Here is a 20,869-nt window from a genome sequence, read left to right on the forward strand (position 1 = left end):
TGAAAGGATGAACCCCTCCCTTTAAAGATTTATTGCGTAAAAATGTTCTTATCTTGTTTTAGGAACCAAGTCCTGAACACAGTCCAGAAATCCAACAAAGGAGAGTATTCAATCTTACCGTCATAGGAGAGGAGAGTAGGCTAGAGGTGTCCCCCTCCTTGATGGAGTCTCCTCCAGAGGAGTCTATTGTTGAGGAGTTAATGCCGCTTGCTGAGGAGTCCTCTCATTTGATGGATTCCCCCCGAAATGAAGCCACTCTCACGATAGAGGAGTCCCGCCCATTTATTGATGGTCTAGAGCCCGCCCCGAGCTCTTCAGCTGATATATGTATGAGTCCATTTGGAGGTGCTATCCTAAATGATAGAAATAGGTGAGCCTTAAGTGTTCCAGACCATTCTAGAATTTCAAGGTGATTAGGAGTAGGCCAGAGTAGGTCAGAGTAGGCCAGAGTAGGACAGAGTATTTAGGACACTACAGTGAAGGATTGAGAGATTAGGCCAGAGTAGGATAGAGTAGGCCAGAGCAGGACAGAGTATAGGTCAGAGTGGGACAACGTAGGACAGAGTGTAGTTAAGAGTATAGTAAAGTGTATAGTCAATAGTATAGTCAATAGTATAGTCAAGAGTAAAGTCAAGAGTATAGTCAAAAGCATAGTCAAGAGTATAGTCAAGAGTATAGTCAAGAGTATAGTCATGAGTATAGTCAAGAGTATAGTCAAAAGCATAGTCAAGAGTATAGTCAAGAGCATAGTCAAGAGTATAGTCAAGAGTATAGTCATGAGTATAGTCAAGAGTATAGTCAAGAGTATAGTCAAGAGTATAGTCAAGAGCATAGAGCATAGTCAAGAGCATAGTCAAGAGTATAGTCAAGAGTATAGTCAAGAGTATAGTCAAGAAAATAGTCAACAGTATAGTCAAGAGTATAGTCAAGAATATTGTCAAGAGTAAAGTCTAGAGTAAAGTCATGAGTAAAGTCAAGAGTAAAGTCAAGAGTATGGTCAAGAGTGTAGTCGAAGAGTGAAGTCGAGAGTATAGTTGAGAGTATAGTCGAGAGTGTAGTCGAGAGTGTAGTCGAGAATGTAGTCGAGAGTGTAGTCGAGAGTGTAGTTGAGAAATTAGTCGAGAGAGTTGTCGAGAGTGTGGTCGAGAGAGTAGTCAAGAGAGTGGTCGAGAGAGTGGTCGTGAGAGTGGTCGAGAGAGTGGTCGAGAGAGTAGTCGAGAGAGTAGTCGAGAGAATAGTCGAGAGAGTAGTGGAGAGAATAGTCGAGAGAGTAGTGGAGAGAATAGTCGAGAGAGAAGTCGAGAGAGTAGTCGAAAGTTTAGTCGAGAGAGTAGTCGAGAGAGTTGTCGAGAGAGTTGTCGAGAGAGTAGTCTAGAGAGTAGTGGAGAGAGTAGTCGAGAGAGTAGTCGAAAGTTTTGTTGAGGGAGTAGTCGAGAATAGTTCAGTACTCCAAACTTGAACTACAGTAAGAGTATTCTATACTGTTCTGTTTAGTGTTTATTCCAATTAGACATATTTTCGTTATAAAACTATTCAATCAATTCAATTCAAATAATTCGTTATTGATAAATCTATTTTTTAGTTCAATTGAAGATAGTCCTGGACTAGATCGATCAATACAACGAAGAGTTAGATCAACTGGGAGGCGGCTTTCCAGGCATAGGTTGTTGGGGACTATTTCAGGATTGGGAAGGTCGGAGATATCAGATGCATCTCCAGCTCTATCGGAGATATCTCCGAATTTGTCGGAAGTATCTTCAAGCGTCTCAAGAACGCCTGCCTCCAGTAAACCCACTAACTCACTTTCTTTAGTTACTTCTTCTTCTCTAAGGTTATTTTTTTTGTAAATATTAAGTTACATCCCTAAATTGGATCAAAGCATGCTGCTTCTACCTCCCCCCATTCCTGAAAAACGTAGTTTTGTATGGTATTGTGGAACTAAGGTAAAATTCCAAGAAGAAAAGGGTGTCTGATAGTCATTTTTTTTGGAAGCGCTTTTTAAAGTTCAGATAGAAAAATGCCGTTGTTGTAACTTATTCTGAGTTTTTTTGAGATTTTGCAATTAATGGTAATATTGATTTTATTTGATTTTATGCTTTAGCTGATGTTTTAACATTTAGGTGTTCCCCTCAAGTTGATCTGCTTCGTACAACCAGATATCCTACAGTTCAGCTGAGCAATCTAAACCAGTCCACGTCTTCATACCTGTGTTTAGGTTAGTTTTGAGATTCGCTTTTCTTCGCAGCTAACAACTCTTTTATATGTATGGAACGGATTGTACATATTCTCTAGGGGTGTTCATTTTTAGGGTCACTTTTGGTACAGATACTATTCCTAGAATATATACAGTATAGTTGTACTTGGTTTAATGCAGTATAGTAGGCAGATACTATTCCTAGAATATATACAGTATAGTTGTACTTGGTTTAATGCAGTATAGTAGGCAGATACTTTTATAAGAATGTATACAGTATAGTTGTACTTAGTTTAATGCAGTATCTGCCTACTATACTGCATTAAACCAAGTACAAATGTGCTGTATATGAGGAGTTTTTATGATTTAATTCTTCCATTTCTACAAAAAAGAGGGGGGACCCGCCCCCCCCCCCAGTTGAGATGATACTGTCCAGATATATTATCTGAAATGGTCTAATTTGATCATACAAAAAAAATTAACATCCTACCTTGGTTAGAAGTACTTGCGCCAAAAATGTTTAAAAATATTGATTGATTGATTGATTTTCTTTTGTTTTTGCGTAGTTCAAGAAACCATTTGGCGCACACCTTTCCAGTCAAGATAGGGTTTTAATTTTTGTGTGTGCATTCTAGACATGTTTATCTCCATAATAACTGATATGCATGTTGATAACCAAATTAGGGATGGGCATATTACAATTTTTGTAAAAAAAAAAATGAAAAAGGTGAAATTTTAATCAATTGGCGCACCCTGAAAAAATTTTTTAAGAATTTTTTAAAAATTATTTTGGAAAATCTTGCAAAATTTTGCAACTTTCTGGCGACCTTGCATCTTTGTACCAAAAGTGACCCTAAAAATGAACACCCCTAAATTATTCTCTCCTCGTAAGAGAACTATCCAAATTGAAACTATTATTTGGTCATATCCAAAATTTTAACAGGGATTAGTTGATCTTCACGCAGGAAAGAATGAGTTTAACTCGTCTCTTTCATTCAAAACTATCCACCTCTTACGGTTCCTCTGTGCATGGTTAAATTAAACAAATTAGATTTTATAGTTTTTAAAATTGAATATTCAAGATTTAAAGGATAACGGAACAATTAATTCAGTTTTTTGAGTTGTTTTTTATGTATATCAATGTAAAAGCTACATTGCGTGGTGGTAACATGATAAATCTAATCTGAATTGTTTAAAAGTCGATAACTGAAAGATGAAATATCTACAAATTTTAGTCGTAAATGTTTATCTTTTTGTCTGTATACGTAGTATATTATGTCAAGCTCGTTAAGGCTCTTAAGACAAGCAATTAAAGCATTGTTAACGTCAAATACTGACGTTGATTATAAACATTTGTTTTTATAATTATGTTCTACGTAGAAATATGTTCTTTAAGTGTTTTTTGTTTTCTTTAACCTAGGCCCTGGCTTGTATTTTATAGTGCGTGGCACTTGGATTTCTGATGAACAGACGATAAAGAATATAAAATATAAAATCAGGGAAAAGATTGATGCACATGTTTTAAATATAAGAAAATAGGTGGTCGAGGCTCTCTCAGAATTTGTCTTTTATAATGAAAATTACGAAAGAGATTCTAACTCTCATTCTAGGTTTCAGAAAATGGCCGGTCAGAAGGACACAAATTCGTTATCAAAAATACAGAGAGTACGGTAAATGAAGAGGAATATTTTAGACCTTTAGTAATGCTGAGCTGGGAAATAAAAAAAAAGCTCAAATCTGTCGCAATCTATTTTTTTATATGTTTTTAAGGAATCTTTAAATTGTTGTTAATGAAATCATTTTTTTGTATTCTTATTTTTAGTTGAGACTCCGTTATCTGCATCTCCAGTTCCGGTATACCGGTCTCCGAATCCGGATTTTATCCCGGAAGAATTCCCGGAGAACCCTAGCGATTCCTTCTTTGAGCGGCTTGGATGTGATATGGACGGTCCAAGCTGGTTGTTTGGTTCGGTAAAGAAGAACAAGAAAAGGAAGAGTGCAGCGAAAAGGCTCTCCACGCTTTTAAGTGACGAACCCTCTGAGAGGTAAAAAGCGGATACTCCATTGGTATAAAGGGGGGAGGGGGGAGTTATATTTATAATTTTTGTAGAACTGCGACTTTCCTTTCAAACATGCAATTTTTATTCAAAATTCGACAATATCTTAAGCTTAGTTTTTGAGAGAGAAAAACAAAATTGAAATAAAGAGCTTATGACTAGAAGTAGATGACTAAAGATTTATGAAAATTGGGTTAGACCTTTCATATTGATAAATTTATATTTAGTGTTTTGAGCTCGTTGGACTGCTCTGACCTTACTAGTGAGAGCTTGGAGGCTAGTGGGTTTGTTCAGTCTGGAGAAATCGGAACCAGTAATCTAGATCTAGGTTCAAGTAGGATACTGGATAGAACCAGTAATCCAGGTTCAAGTAGCTTACTGGATAGAACCAGTAATCCAGGTTCAAGTAGGATACTAGATAAAACCAGTTCTCTAGATCCAGGTTCAAGTAGGATACTGGATAGAACCAGTAGTCCAGGTTCCAATAAGATACTAGATGGAACCAGTTATCCCGGAACTAGTATGCTACTGGATAGATCCGTAGATGAAGATGAAGATGAAGATCTAGGTATTTGTGTACAATATTTTTTAAACACTTCAGTCATCAAAAAGACTTTATCCTCAATTAGTATTAATTGTCAAGTGACACTTTTCGCAAGTTTTCATTACATATTTTTTATTTCATTTTTTATTGCAAATTTTCACAATTATTTTGTTTTTTTTTCATGTTAACTTAACACAAGAATGTATTTGGCCCATATGTCTTCAGGGTCGGGTTATATCAAAACAAGTTAAATCTCCAACTTAAAGCTTCAATTTTAAACCCCCCCCCCCCTTCCGGCCCCCATCCCTTAAAAAGTAAATTATCCCTTGTGTCTAGGTCCCAGTTCTCAGTTAGCTACTGGAGAACTAGAGACTAGTTCCTGTCTTCTCCCTGTACTTGAGACCAGTGAACCAAGGATCGAAACCAGTGGTTTCCTTGCTAAGCTCAGCCTTACTTCAGCCTCACAACCTCTCAGGTAGTCTTAAAACTCTCAGGTAGTCTTACAACCTCTCAGGTAGTCTTACAACTTTCAGGTAGTCTTACAACTTTCAGGTAGTCTTACAACCCCTCAGGTAGCCTTACAACCCCTCTGCAGTAGTCTTACAACCCCTCAGGTAGCCTTACAACCCCTCAGGTAGCATCACAACCCCCTAATCCCAAAGACCTGAGATACTGAAAGAACAGGAGAGCAGGATCGGGTGGAGGATAAGAAACAAAGACATGCAAATTATTGAAGAAACGAGTTTTTTTCCGCGGCTGCGGTTTTTAGGGGCATATGTCCCAGTGGCTGCTGCCCGGGTGAGCTTAAACCATTGCACTATGCTGAGCTAACGTGCCGGATACTTAACTTTGACCATCCGGTGCGATGGGTAGGGTTCTGGTAGTTTTTCGGAGCTAACAGTTGCTTCATGATAGATAGATAGATAGATAGATAGATAGATAGATAGATAGATAGATAGATAGATAGATAGATAGATAGATAGATAGATAGATAGATAGATAGGTATTCTTACAACCCCTCCGGTAACATCACAACCCCTCAGGTAGCATCACAACCCTTCAGGTAGTCTTACAACCCCTCAGATAACCTAACAACCCCTCAAGTAGTCTCACAAATTCTATGGCCAACGCTTAGTCCCTATTTCTGTTGAATAAAATAATTATGACAAAAATAGGTCTATGTCGTTTATTAATCAACCTTTGAGGATAGCTCTGTACCTACTTCCTGTTTTGCAAAAAAAGATTCTCTTTAAAGTTGATTTTCTCTTTTTGTATGAAGGATTAATGAGAATGAACCTTACCCTACTTCTGTATCCGTCCTGTCGGAGAAGGATTCCGACGAAGAGAACCGTCCGCGAAGTGGAGAAGAGAGATATTTAAACCTTGGGAAGAAACCACTCCGTCTCTCCAACTGTTATATTAGTCTAACCAGTGGTAGGGTTTATTGGAGCACTTACAAAACGTTTCCCCACAAAATGTGTCTCCACTAAACGTTTCCCTACACAATGTTTCTTGAAACAAAACGTTTCCTGCCACAAAACGATTCCTCCTCAAACGACTCCTGAAATAAAACAAAATGTTTATAAGACTTATTACTTTGAAATGATATAGAGCAAATTTTATTTAACATAAACTGGAAATGACAAATCCCCGAAAGTGATTAAAAAAACTTGGAAAACGTTGCTGGGTTTGTCAGAAATGAGTAACCTACTCAAGCTATGTAAATATGTTTGATACTACTCTTACCTTAATAATTTTGTGATAGAAAACATTTTTTAAAGGAAACGTTTGACAAGTGAAACTTTTTGTTGAAGGTTACATCAAGTTTTGTAGTCAAAATATAATGTAAGGAAACGTTTTGATGCAGGAAACATAATGAGGGGGAATCGTTTTGTAAAGGAAACATTTTGTGTAGGAAATGTTATGTGGTGGAAATGCTTTGTTAGGAAGCGTTTTGTGGGGAAATGTTTTGTAAGTGCTCCGTTTTATCACTATTTTGTTGACAATGTATTGTAGCATTGCTTTTACCATTGCTTACATTATATCTTGAACATACTTGCTCACATCATTTTTTAAGCAAATCGAAAAGGATGACAAACAATAATTTTTTAAGCACCGCTTCTTCCGAACTTTCACTGTTTCTACATTTTTGTTCTTGATAATCTAAAATAAACATTATTTAACTTTAAAATAGAATAAGCTTGTCAAGGATGTCACAATGTTTGCAATACAACTCAATTGTGGTTTTTCATGTTTTCCCTTTCAGAACTGCAGAAAAGAGGATCAACTAGAGTTTCAGTCCCTAAATCTACAAATCCGTTGAACCATTCCCAATCCAAATATTTGGATTCGGGATCCGTTCCCTCATCCCCCAATAGTTTAATTGAGCTCACCAATACCATCCGACGATCTGATCGATCTTGCGAGGTAAAACTACAAAATATCTCCAAAAGGTTGAGTGATCTGCAGCCAGCCCGGAAGCTAAACCAAGATACTTCTCTGTTCGAGACCGTTGGTGCCTCTTTAGACCCCGTGAAGAAAAAACCAAGCAGGCCTAAAAAAATCAAATCTAAAATAGATATCCCTGATGAACCAGAACAATTCCAGGACGAACCAGCTCCAGGTCCTAGTTCAAGTACAAACGTAGATTCACCTGAACTGGAGCTAGATCTGGAACCACAGAACGGAGGAAAGAGAAAAAGACGGATTGGGAAATCAAAACAGGTTTCTGAACCTCCTGTTGGAAAGAGGAAAAGGATTGACGATGAATCCACTGTATCGCCAGAAATCATCATAGGAGTCAAGAAAAAAGCCAGGTCTACATTTACCAAAGGTAAAACCTTTAGGTGATTTATAGATGCATTAAACAATTTAATGGAATCCTTTTCAGGCTTTGTTGAAGGATCCTTTATAACATTTTATATTGTTAAAATGCTGTAGTTTCCATCAAATATGTAAATTTTTCAGGTGCCAAGTGTTACACTGAAAAAGTATCTGTTGGTGCTGCTAATGAAAAGTATGATGACGAAGAAAAGAATATGGACGAAGGAAATGCATGTGAGAAACCTGAGGTTCAAGATGCTAAAGGAAGGAAGGAAATCAAGAAAAACTCCAGGTCTACTCTGACGAAAGGTACGATAAACAATTAAATTCAGGACTACCTTACTTCATTAACGTTTCCTCATTTGAAGCATCAAAAGAATAAAATACTTGCCTTAAGTTGTTGCAGTAAAAGCCGCCATTATCTTCTCATTTGCGATGTCTTAAAAAAAGCCATTGTTGACGATTTATTTTCTTTCCTTATAACTTTATCTTAATCACGTAGGTAAAAAAAGTGAGGTGTCTGATATAATTCTTCTTGAGCCCGAAGTAGTTGAAGGAGCACGTGAAGTTGAGGAAGGGAGGAAGGACGGGAAGGAACCCGAGGAGGAAGGAGGAAGAAGAGGGAGGAGAGCTGCCTCACAAATATCATTTAAAGAACCTTCTCTTAGGGATAAAATGAGACAGGTAATGGAGGAGGGGAGTGAAATCAGATTTTAGTTTTCTTCTTTATACTTTTATTAAAAAAGCTGAAAGCCTAATATTTTATAATTACATATATGTCTCCCGCAGCAGAGCTGTTATTACTGATCTCAAATAATATCAATCAAGAAGAGAATATTTGTTACTTAACGTAATGTGATTGTTGATTAATCTTTTTGTTGATCATTTCTGCGTTTTTTAAATATAAGTTTGAAGAAGAAAATCAGTTTTTAGTTCGGACGTTTTTCTTCGTTTGCTAACAATTTATCTTATATCGCGCAATTTTTATTTTCATACTTATTTTTGCTAAATAATGGGATTTCGCAATAAAAATTTGGATTTTTGCACATTTTTTGTAGACTATTTACGTAGAGCTCAAGGACTTTCCAAAAATGTATGAAATGTTATGAATTGGTATCATAAAAAGGACATCAAGGGGGGGGAGTACCTTTTTTATTTCTTTTTTAACCTTAATTGTTTTGTTCCAGGGTGACGCTGGTTCCAGTAGTGTTTATAACGATTTTAAACCCAAAACAAAAGGAAAACAGAATAAGGAAGTTGATATGAAAACTTGTTTGTAAATATGTTTTTTTGTAAATAATTTAAATTCTATATTTTGTTTTCCTCTCTAGTATGCATTTGAAAATACTTTTTTCGCATTTTTCATTGATCTCTTGGTTTTTTAGTTATTCCTTTTTTCCACTCGTGAATGTTCGCCTAAATTGGAAGCAGGAAGGGTGAAATTAAATATGATTGGCACTCCTATTATTTCATCAGATAATGGTCAAAATCGTAGAAAAAGTATCCCGTTTTATTTTTGCGAATATTCCTTGTTAATAGTTACATTTTTTTAAAGTCTTCATATCAACTTAGAAATAAAATTTCTTGACATTACTTTTTCAATTAATAAGTTATGAACTAAATATGTGAACTGAAACGATAATGTTCATTACAAAATAGATGTTGATTGTAACATAAAGCAAAATTGTTAGTTAAATTTCAGGTCGTTGACTTTAATGTATAATTTTCAGACAAAATGCAGCTTTTACGTTCAAGTATAAGATTACAGTCTAATTTGCACAAATGTTCATCTGTTACTAGAATCTCTTTGTCTACTAATTCAGGTAGAGTTTAATTTATTCTTTTAAAGGAACTGAAATTCAGTCTTTACCACAAACTCTGATTTTTAAATCCCTATATCTTTACAATCCAATGTCTTAGTAGACCAGATGGGTGGTTCATTGTACACTGTACACCCATTACACCCAAAAAATTCAACAAAACAACATTTATATACAAAAAATGTATCTCTATCTTTAGACCATGTCTGCTACAAATAGTAGCTTAGTCCCTAAAATCTGGTACCAATAGCATTATATAAAATCCGCCACAAATTGAAGTCTTATACCTGCTACACAATTTCTAAATGAACCCCCTGGCTTAGACATTTCAAACTAAGAAATCTGAACAAATGATCTAAATTTAAAATATCAAAAGTTTACACCATCAGGTTGCTAAGATGTAGGAGTTAGAAAGTTTGAGTTTTTGGAAAAACGCGGTTTCTTTATAGTTACTGTTTTGTTTTACTGGTTCGTATACATTTTATAATGATACACTTTTAACATTAAGCACTTGGAGAAAAATCCTCTGCCTTTGCTGCACAGATGATGTTCATGCCATTTCCTATTTTCGAATTGATTTTAGATCTACTTTCGTAGTCAGCCCTAGAAATAATTTTCATCATCGGCTTGTAGACGGGTGAATACTATACATATACATCCTAGCTCTAATTTGAATTAAGAAACTAGGAAGTTTAGGATCAAAAGACTCAGGCAGAGAAACTTCTTCTCAAACAGTTTATTCGATATAAAAATGATTAGTTATCTAACCCCTCCCCCCCTCCAAAAAAAAATATATTAAAGCCTATCTTTATTAACTTTGAAATTTTCCCAATGATAATGTTATACATTTTAAAAATAGAGTAAAATTTTACAATACCTAAAACACAAGATTCTGGTAGAAAATCTTTGCATATACATTTTTCTGGATCTGTTATACACAATTTTTTCATTTACATTTTTGTATTTTTTTACAGTTTTAAGGGCTAGAGAAGAAGCGAAGGATACAGGACCAGTAGTGTTCACAAAAAGTCCAGCTTACAGGGGGGATAGTGTTATAAAAATGAGGTTTGTTCTAACCCTATTTATTGTAAAAAATAACTTACATATTTGACAATATATGAAAATGGTCCAATCTAAATCATAAGTGTTTTTAACCAACTCAGAGTCTCAAAAGTCAAAACAACAAGTTTTGTTTATACCAATGAGATTACTGAACCACTTTAAAGGAGAAGAGGTTTGAACTAGAGATGGGTCTTGTTCAAGGATCAAGTCTAGCTGTTTACTGTTCATTATCTTCCAATCTAATAAACTTTTCAGTGTAGCCTTTGCCGACGACACAAATGTGGCATCAAAATGAAATTGCGTTATGATTCCCTTTTATACTCACATTTAGAATTTAGTTCAACATTCCTAATGCTAACTTTAAAATAAGATAGAATCATTGATTTGGTTGCCCAGAATAAGTCACACAGCGGAAGCTTTTTGGACTTCGACCATACCAGAAAAATAGGAATTTTTAATGTTATCAATTTTTATTTAAAGTTAAAGGAGACCATTACCCCCAACATTTAAAAAATATCAAAAGCGCAAATCTTAGAAACAGATATGATTTTTATATTCCTAGAGTAAAATCTATTAAAATTGAACTGCTTCCTCGTCACAGTTTCCCTAAAATATGGGATGAAAATAAACAACACTTTTCTAAGCTTTCAAATATCAATCATATTTCGAATTTTAAACAGAATTTAATTTAAGAATTTATCAGCAGAACAAATGTTTTAATTCTAACACATGCTATGTTTGCAAAAGAATCGAAGAAAGCAAAGACGATTATACAAAGAAAAGAGTAAAAAGATTAAAAAGAGTAAAAAAGTAAAAATCAAACCTTAATGATGTCAAAAATCGGCGCGAATTAAAAAAGATGTTTAAAAATGTCGCGTTTTGCGTAGAACCTATATTTTTTTCACAACCCTTAAAGCCATTCTATTTTGATTTTTAACATTTCAATAAATCTACCATTTTTATTTCTAAAAGTTGTTAGTTCATCGTCGAAAAATACTAACAATCCACCACTAGTTTATGTTAAATATAATGTAAACAATAAATATGTAACTTTCCTTTTATTTATATTTTTATATATTTTTAGAGTCAGGGGAAATATTCCCACAACCTCATTTTTGGAGATTTTAAAATATTTTCCAGTGTCCGAATTTAATAAAATTAAGCCGCGTACCAAATTCCCCTAAAACCGGTTTCAATTGCGCGCCAGCTTAAATCTTGAAAAATTGAATACAATTTAAGTGGAACCAACCATATTTGAGCCGTGGCTTAGATTTAAGCCGCAGCTCAAATTTTTTTAATTCGGCCTCAGAAACACTAAATTTTGTATGTTTTTGTTATATTTCATAAATTAATAATTACTTGCTTACTTATATATGTATTAGTCCTAACTAGTTCAACTACTTCTCTCATCCATTCATACTGTTTCATTTCATGGTTCATCCAGAACTAGTTATATTCAAACCCTTTATTTAATCAACGATTCCTAATAGTTTCCTTTATTTACTCTTTATCTCTTCATCTTTGCTAGAAATATCTTTATTAAATCCATCTGAGCTGGGAACTTTTATTCTGTGGATATCAAGATCATTGCTTGATCTCTATCTTTTGTTAATCTGCAGATAAATTTAATTTGTATTCGTTATCCCGTATGGAAAATATATCCAGAGCTGAAAACTTTAGAATGGGATATCCTTAATCCTGATCGGATAATTAATCTGGAGATTAAAAATGAGAGGAGAACAAGCATTATTTAATCTCGAGATTAAGAAAAAGAGTGGACTAAGCATTAATCCCGATATCCACCATTCGAAAGTTTTCAGCTCTGGAGGAATAACTGAAATTAAGAGATAAAGCATTAATCCTCAAATTAAAAGTGGATATCGAGATCAAGCGAGCGGGATTATGAGTATCCAACACAACACTGGATATCGAGATTAATGCTTGATCCTCTCTTTTTCAAAATATCGAGACTAATCTAATCTTTTACTTGTATCCTAAAAAGTGTATAATATTCAACCAATCAGAGTCGCGTATATGAAGCCGATAAATTTGATATTTTGCGCGCCATTTAAGACTATATACAGAAATAGAAGGAAGGAAGTAATCGGGATTAAGTATATCTCATTCTAAAGTTTTCAGCTCTGATCAATTTAGACTTGCAAACTCTACTTTTTTAGAGACCTACATAAACTTATTGATTTCTTCTTCAACGTTGTGCTCGAAGTTTTAGATAATTTTTTGGGTACTGTTGTGAATCTTTGACAATTCTTGTTAAATTGAGATACATATTAATTATTTATTCGACAACTTAATTTTTTTTGTCAGCTTATCGTTAATTATCTAATTTTTGTTTATTTAGTCAAACATTTGATATTCCTGGATACCAGTTCCCAGTTATCACAATCAGTATGTTCTCCTTAATGGTAATTTATCTTAATGTTAGCTTTTGTTTACATTTTACAGTATACATACACTACTATACAGGGTTACCCCTCATGGATGAGACTTCAATGACGACGTTATTCTAGAGTTTAAATTTGGATTTCTACAATATACATATATCTATTAATGGGAGGAGTGGACCAGTTAGTCAATGCGGCCTAAGCCGGGATCAATCTCACCATGTAGTGTGTGGTCCTGAGTCCTGACAGACTTTATCCCCTTAAGGCTTACGTCTCAGTTATAAGGTGGACTGTCCTATGGGCAGGGTGGCCAAAATGTACGGATTGTACGGATTGTACGGATTGATTTTTTTTTAACCCTAAAATTGTACGGATTGTACGGATTGCACGGATTGTACGGATTTGTTTTCAAACTGTACGGATTGTACGGATTTTATCCTGGAAAATACACCGTTTTTTTTAAATTTTCACTCATTTAAGCAAATTTTTCATGAAAATAAAAAAAAAATTCTCGTCAAAATGAAGTTAGTTTAATTGTACGGATTGTTTTTCGAAAATTGTACGGATTGTACGGATTTCTTCTGAAAATGTACGGATTTTTGTACGGATGGATTCAAAAAAGTTTTGGCCACCCTGTATGGGCCAAGTGACTTATCAGTTGTAGGGTGTAGACATTGACAAAGAAGGACTGTGGACCAAGTGACTTATTAACTGTAGAGTGTAGACATTGACAAAGAAAGCCTATGGGCCAAGTGACTTATCAACTGTAGAGTGTAAATATTGGCAAAGAAGGCCAAGTTACATATCAACTGTAGAGTGCAGACATTGACAAAGAAGGCCTATGGACCAAGTGACTTATCAACTTTAGGGTGATAGATAAACGGCACTCTTTGTCTGATTTAGATTGACGTAGATATTCTTATTTTTAAAACTGAAAATTGAGGTTGAGGAAACTGGAATGTTCACTGCAGGCACCTCGATTATCCAGTTGCTCATTTTTAAGCTTTAAGATAAGGTTTATCTACGTCACACTTGCCGATACAAAGATTTGATGGACTTGGGTCATTGGAAATTACGTCTACAACAACTATTGATATTAAACTGTACAGAATTAGAAATTTAAAGAATAAACATTAATCAAGTCACATCCTTTGTGGATAAACATTTTTCAACCTAAATAGCTGACACATTTGGACTGTTAATATTAGCTGTAAGGGATGTTAAAACATTTAAGCAAACTTTTTTGAACTTTTAAATTTGTTTAACAAATCATGTTTTATTATGTGTTGCTCTGACCATAATTTTAACTTTAATTATACTTGTGTCATGAGATAATTATACTAATTATAACGATAACAATTAGTATTAATCTGTTTAAATAATCTTATTAAATTATCTAGATATATTTCTTCTGTCTACGGGAGGAGAGTGATATAGATCAAGCTCTAGGAGGAAATTTACTTAATCAGGAATACAACGCATTCAAATCTATCAATTCTACGTCTTCCAATATTTTTTTCGGTTTTAGATCCTGATTCCGTTTGAGAATAAATGGATTCCGAATCCAGATCCGGAATCCGTCCTATGAATAGATGGATAAAGATCCTAGATCCGTCCTTAATATAAATAGATTCTAGATCCTGGAACCGTCCGAACAAAGATAGATTCCATTGTTTCTAGATCAGTTCTTAGAAAAGAAATATTCCAGATCCTTGATTTCTCCCGAAAATAGTTGCTAAGCAATCCGAAATTTAATTGAAAAATAATATTTTATTTTATGTAAGAAATTTCATTTTTACCTCCTGAATTCAAAAGTTTACTGACAGGATTTAAGTCATAAGATTAACATCATCTCATTCAAAAGTTTTCATCTCCATTCTCCGGCTGATTTGAAAATCTAATATTTCTATTTAAACATATTTTATTCCTGATGAAAATATTATCTTGTTGTTAAATATTGAATTATGTATTGAGCCAGGTTGAAGGACTGGAGAGAGCTCAATTAGAAGTTTGCATTAAGTTAGTATTTTGATAAATTAAATTAGAATAAAGGGATTGTTCACATTAATAACCTTCATACAGGGAAACCTGTTAAAGGGTTGAACAGGAAAACTCCCATTAAAGCAATTTTATTTGTTTTTATTTTGTTATACAGCAAATAGTTAAAATTGCAACATATCAAGTGAAATGGGTCTTGTACAACGTGTACCAGTGTACACTGTACATTGCAATATTGCAATATGTTCATGGGACTATTTTAAAACAAAATTTCATTGTACTAGTGGTCTCCCTATACCAAAACTTTTTAACGACTTCGATATTTCTAAAATAAAGATGAAAAAATTGGTTTCATCCTCGATGTTAGATGTTTTCAAATGGTATAGATGAATCATTGGACCATTGTTTTTAATTTTTTCCAGTGGGTATTTTGAAATGTAAACAAATGAAGGGTTTTGGAAGAATAAATGTTTAAATATACATTTTTCTGAAATTTGTTGAATTAATTTTGATGTTTAAAGATTTATAATTGTATTAAAATTTTAAAGAAAGATATGAAAATCTGGAAAAATTGGTGGTTACATTTTTACAGTGAGAGTGGGGATTAATTTAAAATTTAAGATATTTTTGTATTAATACTGAACTAATCTAGGTATTATGAGGAAAGTGGGATGGATACCCGAGCCCTAAAAGCCCGTCTCCAGGAGCTTGATATTATTGATGACGAGAAGGAATTAGCAGCGAAGGAACAAGCTCAGTGATCAGTTGATTTATTTACAGATTTCTTGCGTCAACATTGTAAATAAAATAATTATTATCTGAATGATGATTTTGTACTTTAGTTCATTAAAGAAATCCTAAGATAAAAAAGTCTACTCAAAAATTATAATTTTGCTTTACTGCGCGTCTCATTTGATATCTCCTAGTTCGAACCCAAAAATAAGAGATACGCATCAAGCAAAGAACCTTACATTTGTTTTGTTATAGTTGGTCTTTAAAGCATTCTCTTGTGTCCCAAAATTTCAAATTAGTGAAAATAATTTTAACTCTGCTGTTAAAAAAAATATTAAAAAAGAAGGAAAACCCAGGCTACTGAAAAATGGTATAACATGCAGAAGAACCTAGGCTACTGAAAAATGGTACAAACTGCAGGAGAACCCAGGCTATTGAGAAATGGTATAAACTGCAGGAGAACCCAGGCTACTGAAAAATGGTACAAACTGCAGGAGAACCCAGGGATACTGAAAAATGGTTTAAAATGCAGGAGAACCCAGGCTACTGAAAAATGGTTCTAACTGCAGAGGAACCCAGGCTACTGAAAAATGGTATAAAATGCAGGAGAACCCAGGATACTGAAAAATGGTACAAACTGCAGAGGAACCCAGGCTAGTGAAAAAAGGTACAAACTGCAGGAGAACCCAGGGATAATGAAAAATGGTACAAACTGCAGAGGAGCCCAGGCTACTGAAAAATGGTACAAACTGCAGGTGAACCCAGGCTACTGAAAAAAGGTACAAACTGCAGGAGAACCCAGGCTACTGAAGAAAGGTACAAACTGCAGAGGAACCCAGGCTACTGAAAAATGGTACAAACTGCAGGAGAACCCAGGGATAATGAAAAATGGTACAAACTGCAGAGGAACCCAGGCTACTGAAAAATGGTACAAACTGCAGAGGAACCCAGGCTACTGAAAAATGGTACAAACTGCAGGAGAACCCAGGCTACTGAAAAATGGTTCTAACTGCAGAGGAACCCAGGCTACTGAAAAATGGTATAAAATGCAGGAGAACCCAGGCTACTGAAAAATGGTACAAACTGCAGAGGAACCCTGGGTACTGAAAAATGGTATAAACTGCAGGAGAACCCAGGCTACTGAAAAATGGTATAAAACGCAGGAAAACCCAGGCTATTGAAAAATGGTACAAACTGCAGAGGAACCCAGGGTACTGAAAAATGGTATAAACTGCAGGAGAACCCAGGCTACTGAAAAATGGTACAAAATGCAGGAGAACCCAGGCTACTGAAAAATGGTATAAAATGCTGGAGAACCCAGGCTACTGAAAATGTTACAAACTGCAGAGGAACCCAGGCTACTGAAAAATGGTATAAACTGCAGGAGAACCCAGGTTACTGAAAAATGGTATAAACTGCAGAGGAACCCAGGCTTCTGAAAAATGGTATAAACTGCAGGAGAACCCAGGCTACTGAAAAATGTTGCAAACTGCAGAGGTACCCAGGCTACTGAAAAATGGTACAAACTGCAGAGGAACCCAGGCTACTGAAAAATGGTATAAACTGCAGAGGAACCCAGGCTACTGAAAAATGGTATAAACTGCAGAGGAACCCAGGCTACTGAAAAATGGTATAAACTGCAGGAGAACCCAGGCTACTGAAAAATGGTATAAAATGCAGAGGAACCCAGGCTACTGAAAAATGGTATAAACTGCAGAGGAACCCAGGCTACTGAAAAATGGTATAAAATGCATGAGAACCAAAACTACTGAAAATTTTTAAAAAATTAAAGATGTTTGTTGTATGTAGTAACTAAAAGTCAGGCTTGGAGCTCTCTGTTTTTATTATTGTAAATTGTCTCTTCTTGTAATTTCCATGGTAACCCGGTAGATCAAAAAGTACTGGAACCAGTAAGTTCAAGCTATAGCTTGTATTTTCACAATTCAATACTGGGCCGGACCGACTTGAAGACTATAGCTCAGGGGCCTGGTGTGGGAGGGAAGGCAACCTTCCCCTCGCACATTTGAACCTCATTTTACCTATATGCGGCAGTACGCGTCCCCATAAGGGCTTCCGAACCTCCACCAAACAGTCCCCCGAGAATGATCTTCCATTTATCATCGTCAACTTCTACTTAAAACGGGACTAATTCGATTAATTTAGCTCGGTAGTCCATCTATATTATCCTTAACATTTTCACAATATTTTTATTTCTTTTTTACAATCAAAGTTTGGACTGGAAAACCGAAGTTTTTCTAATAATTTATTTTACCTGCAAAATAATGCATAAAACTACAATAAAAGTCAATTTCTGCAATGCTCAAATTAAAGGAAATGTAATTATTTTTCGATCTATTTGTATTAAATCTGAAGCGCTTGTAAAAAAAAGCCCCAATGGTTTTTAAATCATTAGGTTATCAACGAGTTTTGTTTTCATTAAATATCTCAAGAACTAAAAAGAAAATTTACAAAGTGCGATGTTTTTAAGAATCTATATACTATATCTTTTATTTGTCTGCTTATAAGTGAAAGCTATTCATATAAAGCCCCACCCTGCAAACATTTAGTCACCGACAAACCTATTGCGAACATATAAATATTTACCCGCCAACTTTGCCATCGGTACATGAAGTAGGTAAAAATGTTTCCTGTGCAGCCATTCCAAGATTTGTTGATAAAAAAATCTATAAATAAAAGCTATTTTCTCCCCAATCTTTGATTGTAAAAAGAAAAAAAATATTGTGAAATTGTAAAGGATGGTATAGATGGACTTACGTTCTTAAATAATCGAATAAGTCCCTAAGAAGAAATTGACGATTATAAATGGAAGATCATTACCGGAATGTGGTGGAGTAGGAAGACGATATTAAAGCTATCTTCAGTGTTCTTTAAAGCAAACAGTCTTACAAGTTCAACCATTAAACTTCTTTTTTGAGGATTGTGTAAAAAACTTGTTTGGTTCATAAATTCTAAACATAAATACTTAAAGGATGTCTGTACAGGAAATATCTATCATCTGGAAAGAAATCTGTTTTGACCAATTTTTGATCAAAAATTCCCAAGAATTAGAAGTTAGAACTACTATGCATTGAAATCTTAATTTTTATCTAAAGTTGGACTACCTGCAGAGCTTTGGTACAGAGAAGCCTAAGGTATCTAACGAGGGAGGTAAGGCACACTTAACCTTTTTTCGTCAAGCTGCAAATGACGTTACAAATTTATCTAATGAATAGTACACGAAACATGAAATAGTTTTGAATGTCATCTTCCAGCTCAAGTTTAGTATACTACAGGGAGTCCCAAAAAACATGGGAATTCAGTGAAGAATTCGATATCGTCTTTGTTATGAATTAGCATTGTAATACCTAATTTCAAAGCCATAATATTATTATGTCTGCTAGAGTTTATTTTATGAAAAGGGTAAAAGACTGCAAAGATGTGTCTATAATGTCTCCGCAAGATGAACAGTGAATACGGACAAGATTACTCTGTTTGTATACTGCAATTTTCTTGTTTTACTAAGTACACCCGGTTGCAGTCAAAACATAAACAAACAAAATGTGAACATAGCAGACAAAACTCTTACAGATTACAGCTTTCTCAGTAGGTATCACTATACTAAATCGAAGAATTATTTGAAAAGACGATATCGAATTCGTCACTGAATTCCCATGTTTTTTGGGACACCCTGTATGACTTCCATGTTATTTATTTTTATTATTCTCTTTGGGAAGTTAACAAGAAGTTAACAAGTTATAAGAAGACATTTAAAACTATTCACAGACTGTCATGTTTCTTGGGAAACCCTGTAGCTAATTTATCTCATATTTTTTCATTCAAAATATTAACCAAAAGCTGCAAGCAACAATCTTTTTGCTCCTAAAACCTAAATCTGAAAAAAGAGAGATTATCAAAAAATTCCTCATTTCTGAAAAGCTCATTAAGTTTTAGCATAAAAAAGATGAAAAATAATTTGAAATTATTATTGTGGTAAAAAATCAGTAAATATTAAAGAAATGTTTATGACCTAGATCAGATCCATTTTTTCCAGTGCGGATCCGCATCACAATTAAATGGATCCTAAACTCTGCGTCTCCATGATTTTGGGTAGAAATAACAACCTTTACTTCTCAAACTTCAGTATATTAAAAATGAATGCTTAATATTTATCTTAATATTAATACAATGAAAACTAGAAACCTCTGGAATAGGAAGCCGACTTTTAGACTCAAGTTATGACTTTAAATAGTTCAATGCACATACTACACAGCAATTGTGCAGTTCAAACAACTCCATTTCACTTAATAAGTGATTTAATAAGTTACTTGTAAAACTAATTGCCTTGTATCAACATCAAATACACTTGATCATTACTTAAATATCGTCCTCCTACTCCACAGTTTTCTTGTTCTCACTGTATGGATTACAATATTCAAGAAGTAGCAAGAGTATAGTTGAACCATGATAGACTAAGTTGAACCACTTCTCATAAACTTACTAACATAAAATTGGTTCAACCAAGTCTACGTAGTTCAACTTATTCTTGCTATTCATAGGTCCCTGGAGAAAAACCTAATCTCAATTTTGTTTTGCACTTTCCAGTTTATCAAATTCACATTGAACTCGTGTTAAAATGGTTTACATATTAAGAACATTTGTTGAAGGTCAAATATTTAATTATTTTGTGTTCATATGTTCATTAGATTGTTCATTGTGTACTTACTGTTCAGAAAAGAAACCCTGTTTTGGTTACTTTTAGGAATCCATGGGGGGGGGGGGCTAACGTCAAATAAAAATCCCATCTGGCATATTTTTTAAGCCCTCCCCAGGAATTTTTCAGGAATTTTATTTAACATTTTGAATCTTTGCAACCCAATGTCGTATGACCTTGGATAAATCAAATAATATTAGTTGGAAATATCAAAGCTTTACGCCATAAGGTTGCAAAGATATAGATTAGAAAATTTGAGCTTGTGGAAAAGACTTTATTTCTTTCTACAAACCTTTAGAAATTGCCAATTGTCAAGAAGAGGAATTTGTGACTTCATTTGCGGCTCAGACGGAAAACGGCTTTACGTGATGCCTTTTCTCCCTCGCCACTGAACTGGTACCAAGAAGAAATTTAAATCTCTGTTCAGGTGCATGGATCTAGAAAATTCTGGTTACTACTGCGCGCATGGTTTAAATCTAAAATAGGAATGTGTTCATGTGTTATGCGATTTCGAGGGGGATGGATA

At 34.6% G+C, this 20,869-nt stretch overlaps 1 protein-coding gene across 3 annotated transcripts; it reads left to right on the top strand.

The window, feature by feature from the left end:
* Positions 1-62: 62 nt before the first annotated feature.
* On the top strand, positions 63-14,336 carry LOC111699130 (uncharacterized; the record flags this gene model as incomplete). Of its 3 annotated transcripts, XR_002764685.1 has the most annotated exon segments (15): positions 63-370; positions 1,583-1,831; positions 2,121-2,215; positions 4,017-4,239; positions 4,479-4,819; positions 5,132-5,270; positions 6,075-6,229; positions 7,062-7,628; positions 7,763-7,927; positions 8,121-8,302; positions 8,806-8,871; positions 9,191-9,441; positions 10,413-10,503; positions 12,860-12,923; positions 14,303-14,336. XR_002764685.1 is itself a non-coding variant. In XM_023469709.1 (11 exon segments), coding segments are annotated over 11 exon segments (2,517 nt in total), but the record flags the coding sequence as incomplete, so codon positions are not given.
* Between the last annotated feature and the right edge of the window lie 6,533 nt (positions 14,337-20,869).

The sequence above is a fragment of the Eurytemora carolleeae genome, unplaced genomic scaffold, assembly GCF_000591075.1.
Source record: "Eurytemora carolleeae unplaced genomic scaffold, Eaff_2.0 scaffold348, whole genome shotgun sequence".
Lineage (NCBI taxonomy): Eukaryota > Metazoa > Arthropoda > Copepoda > Calanoida > Temoridae > Eurytemora > Eurytemora carolleeae.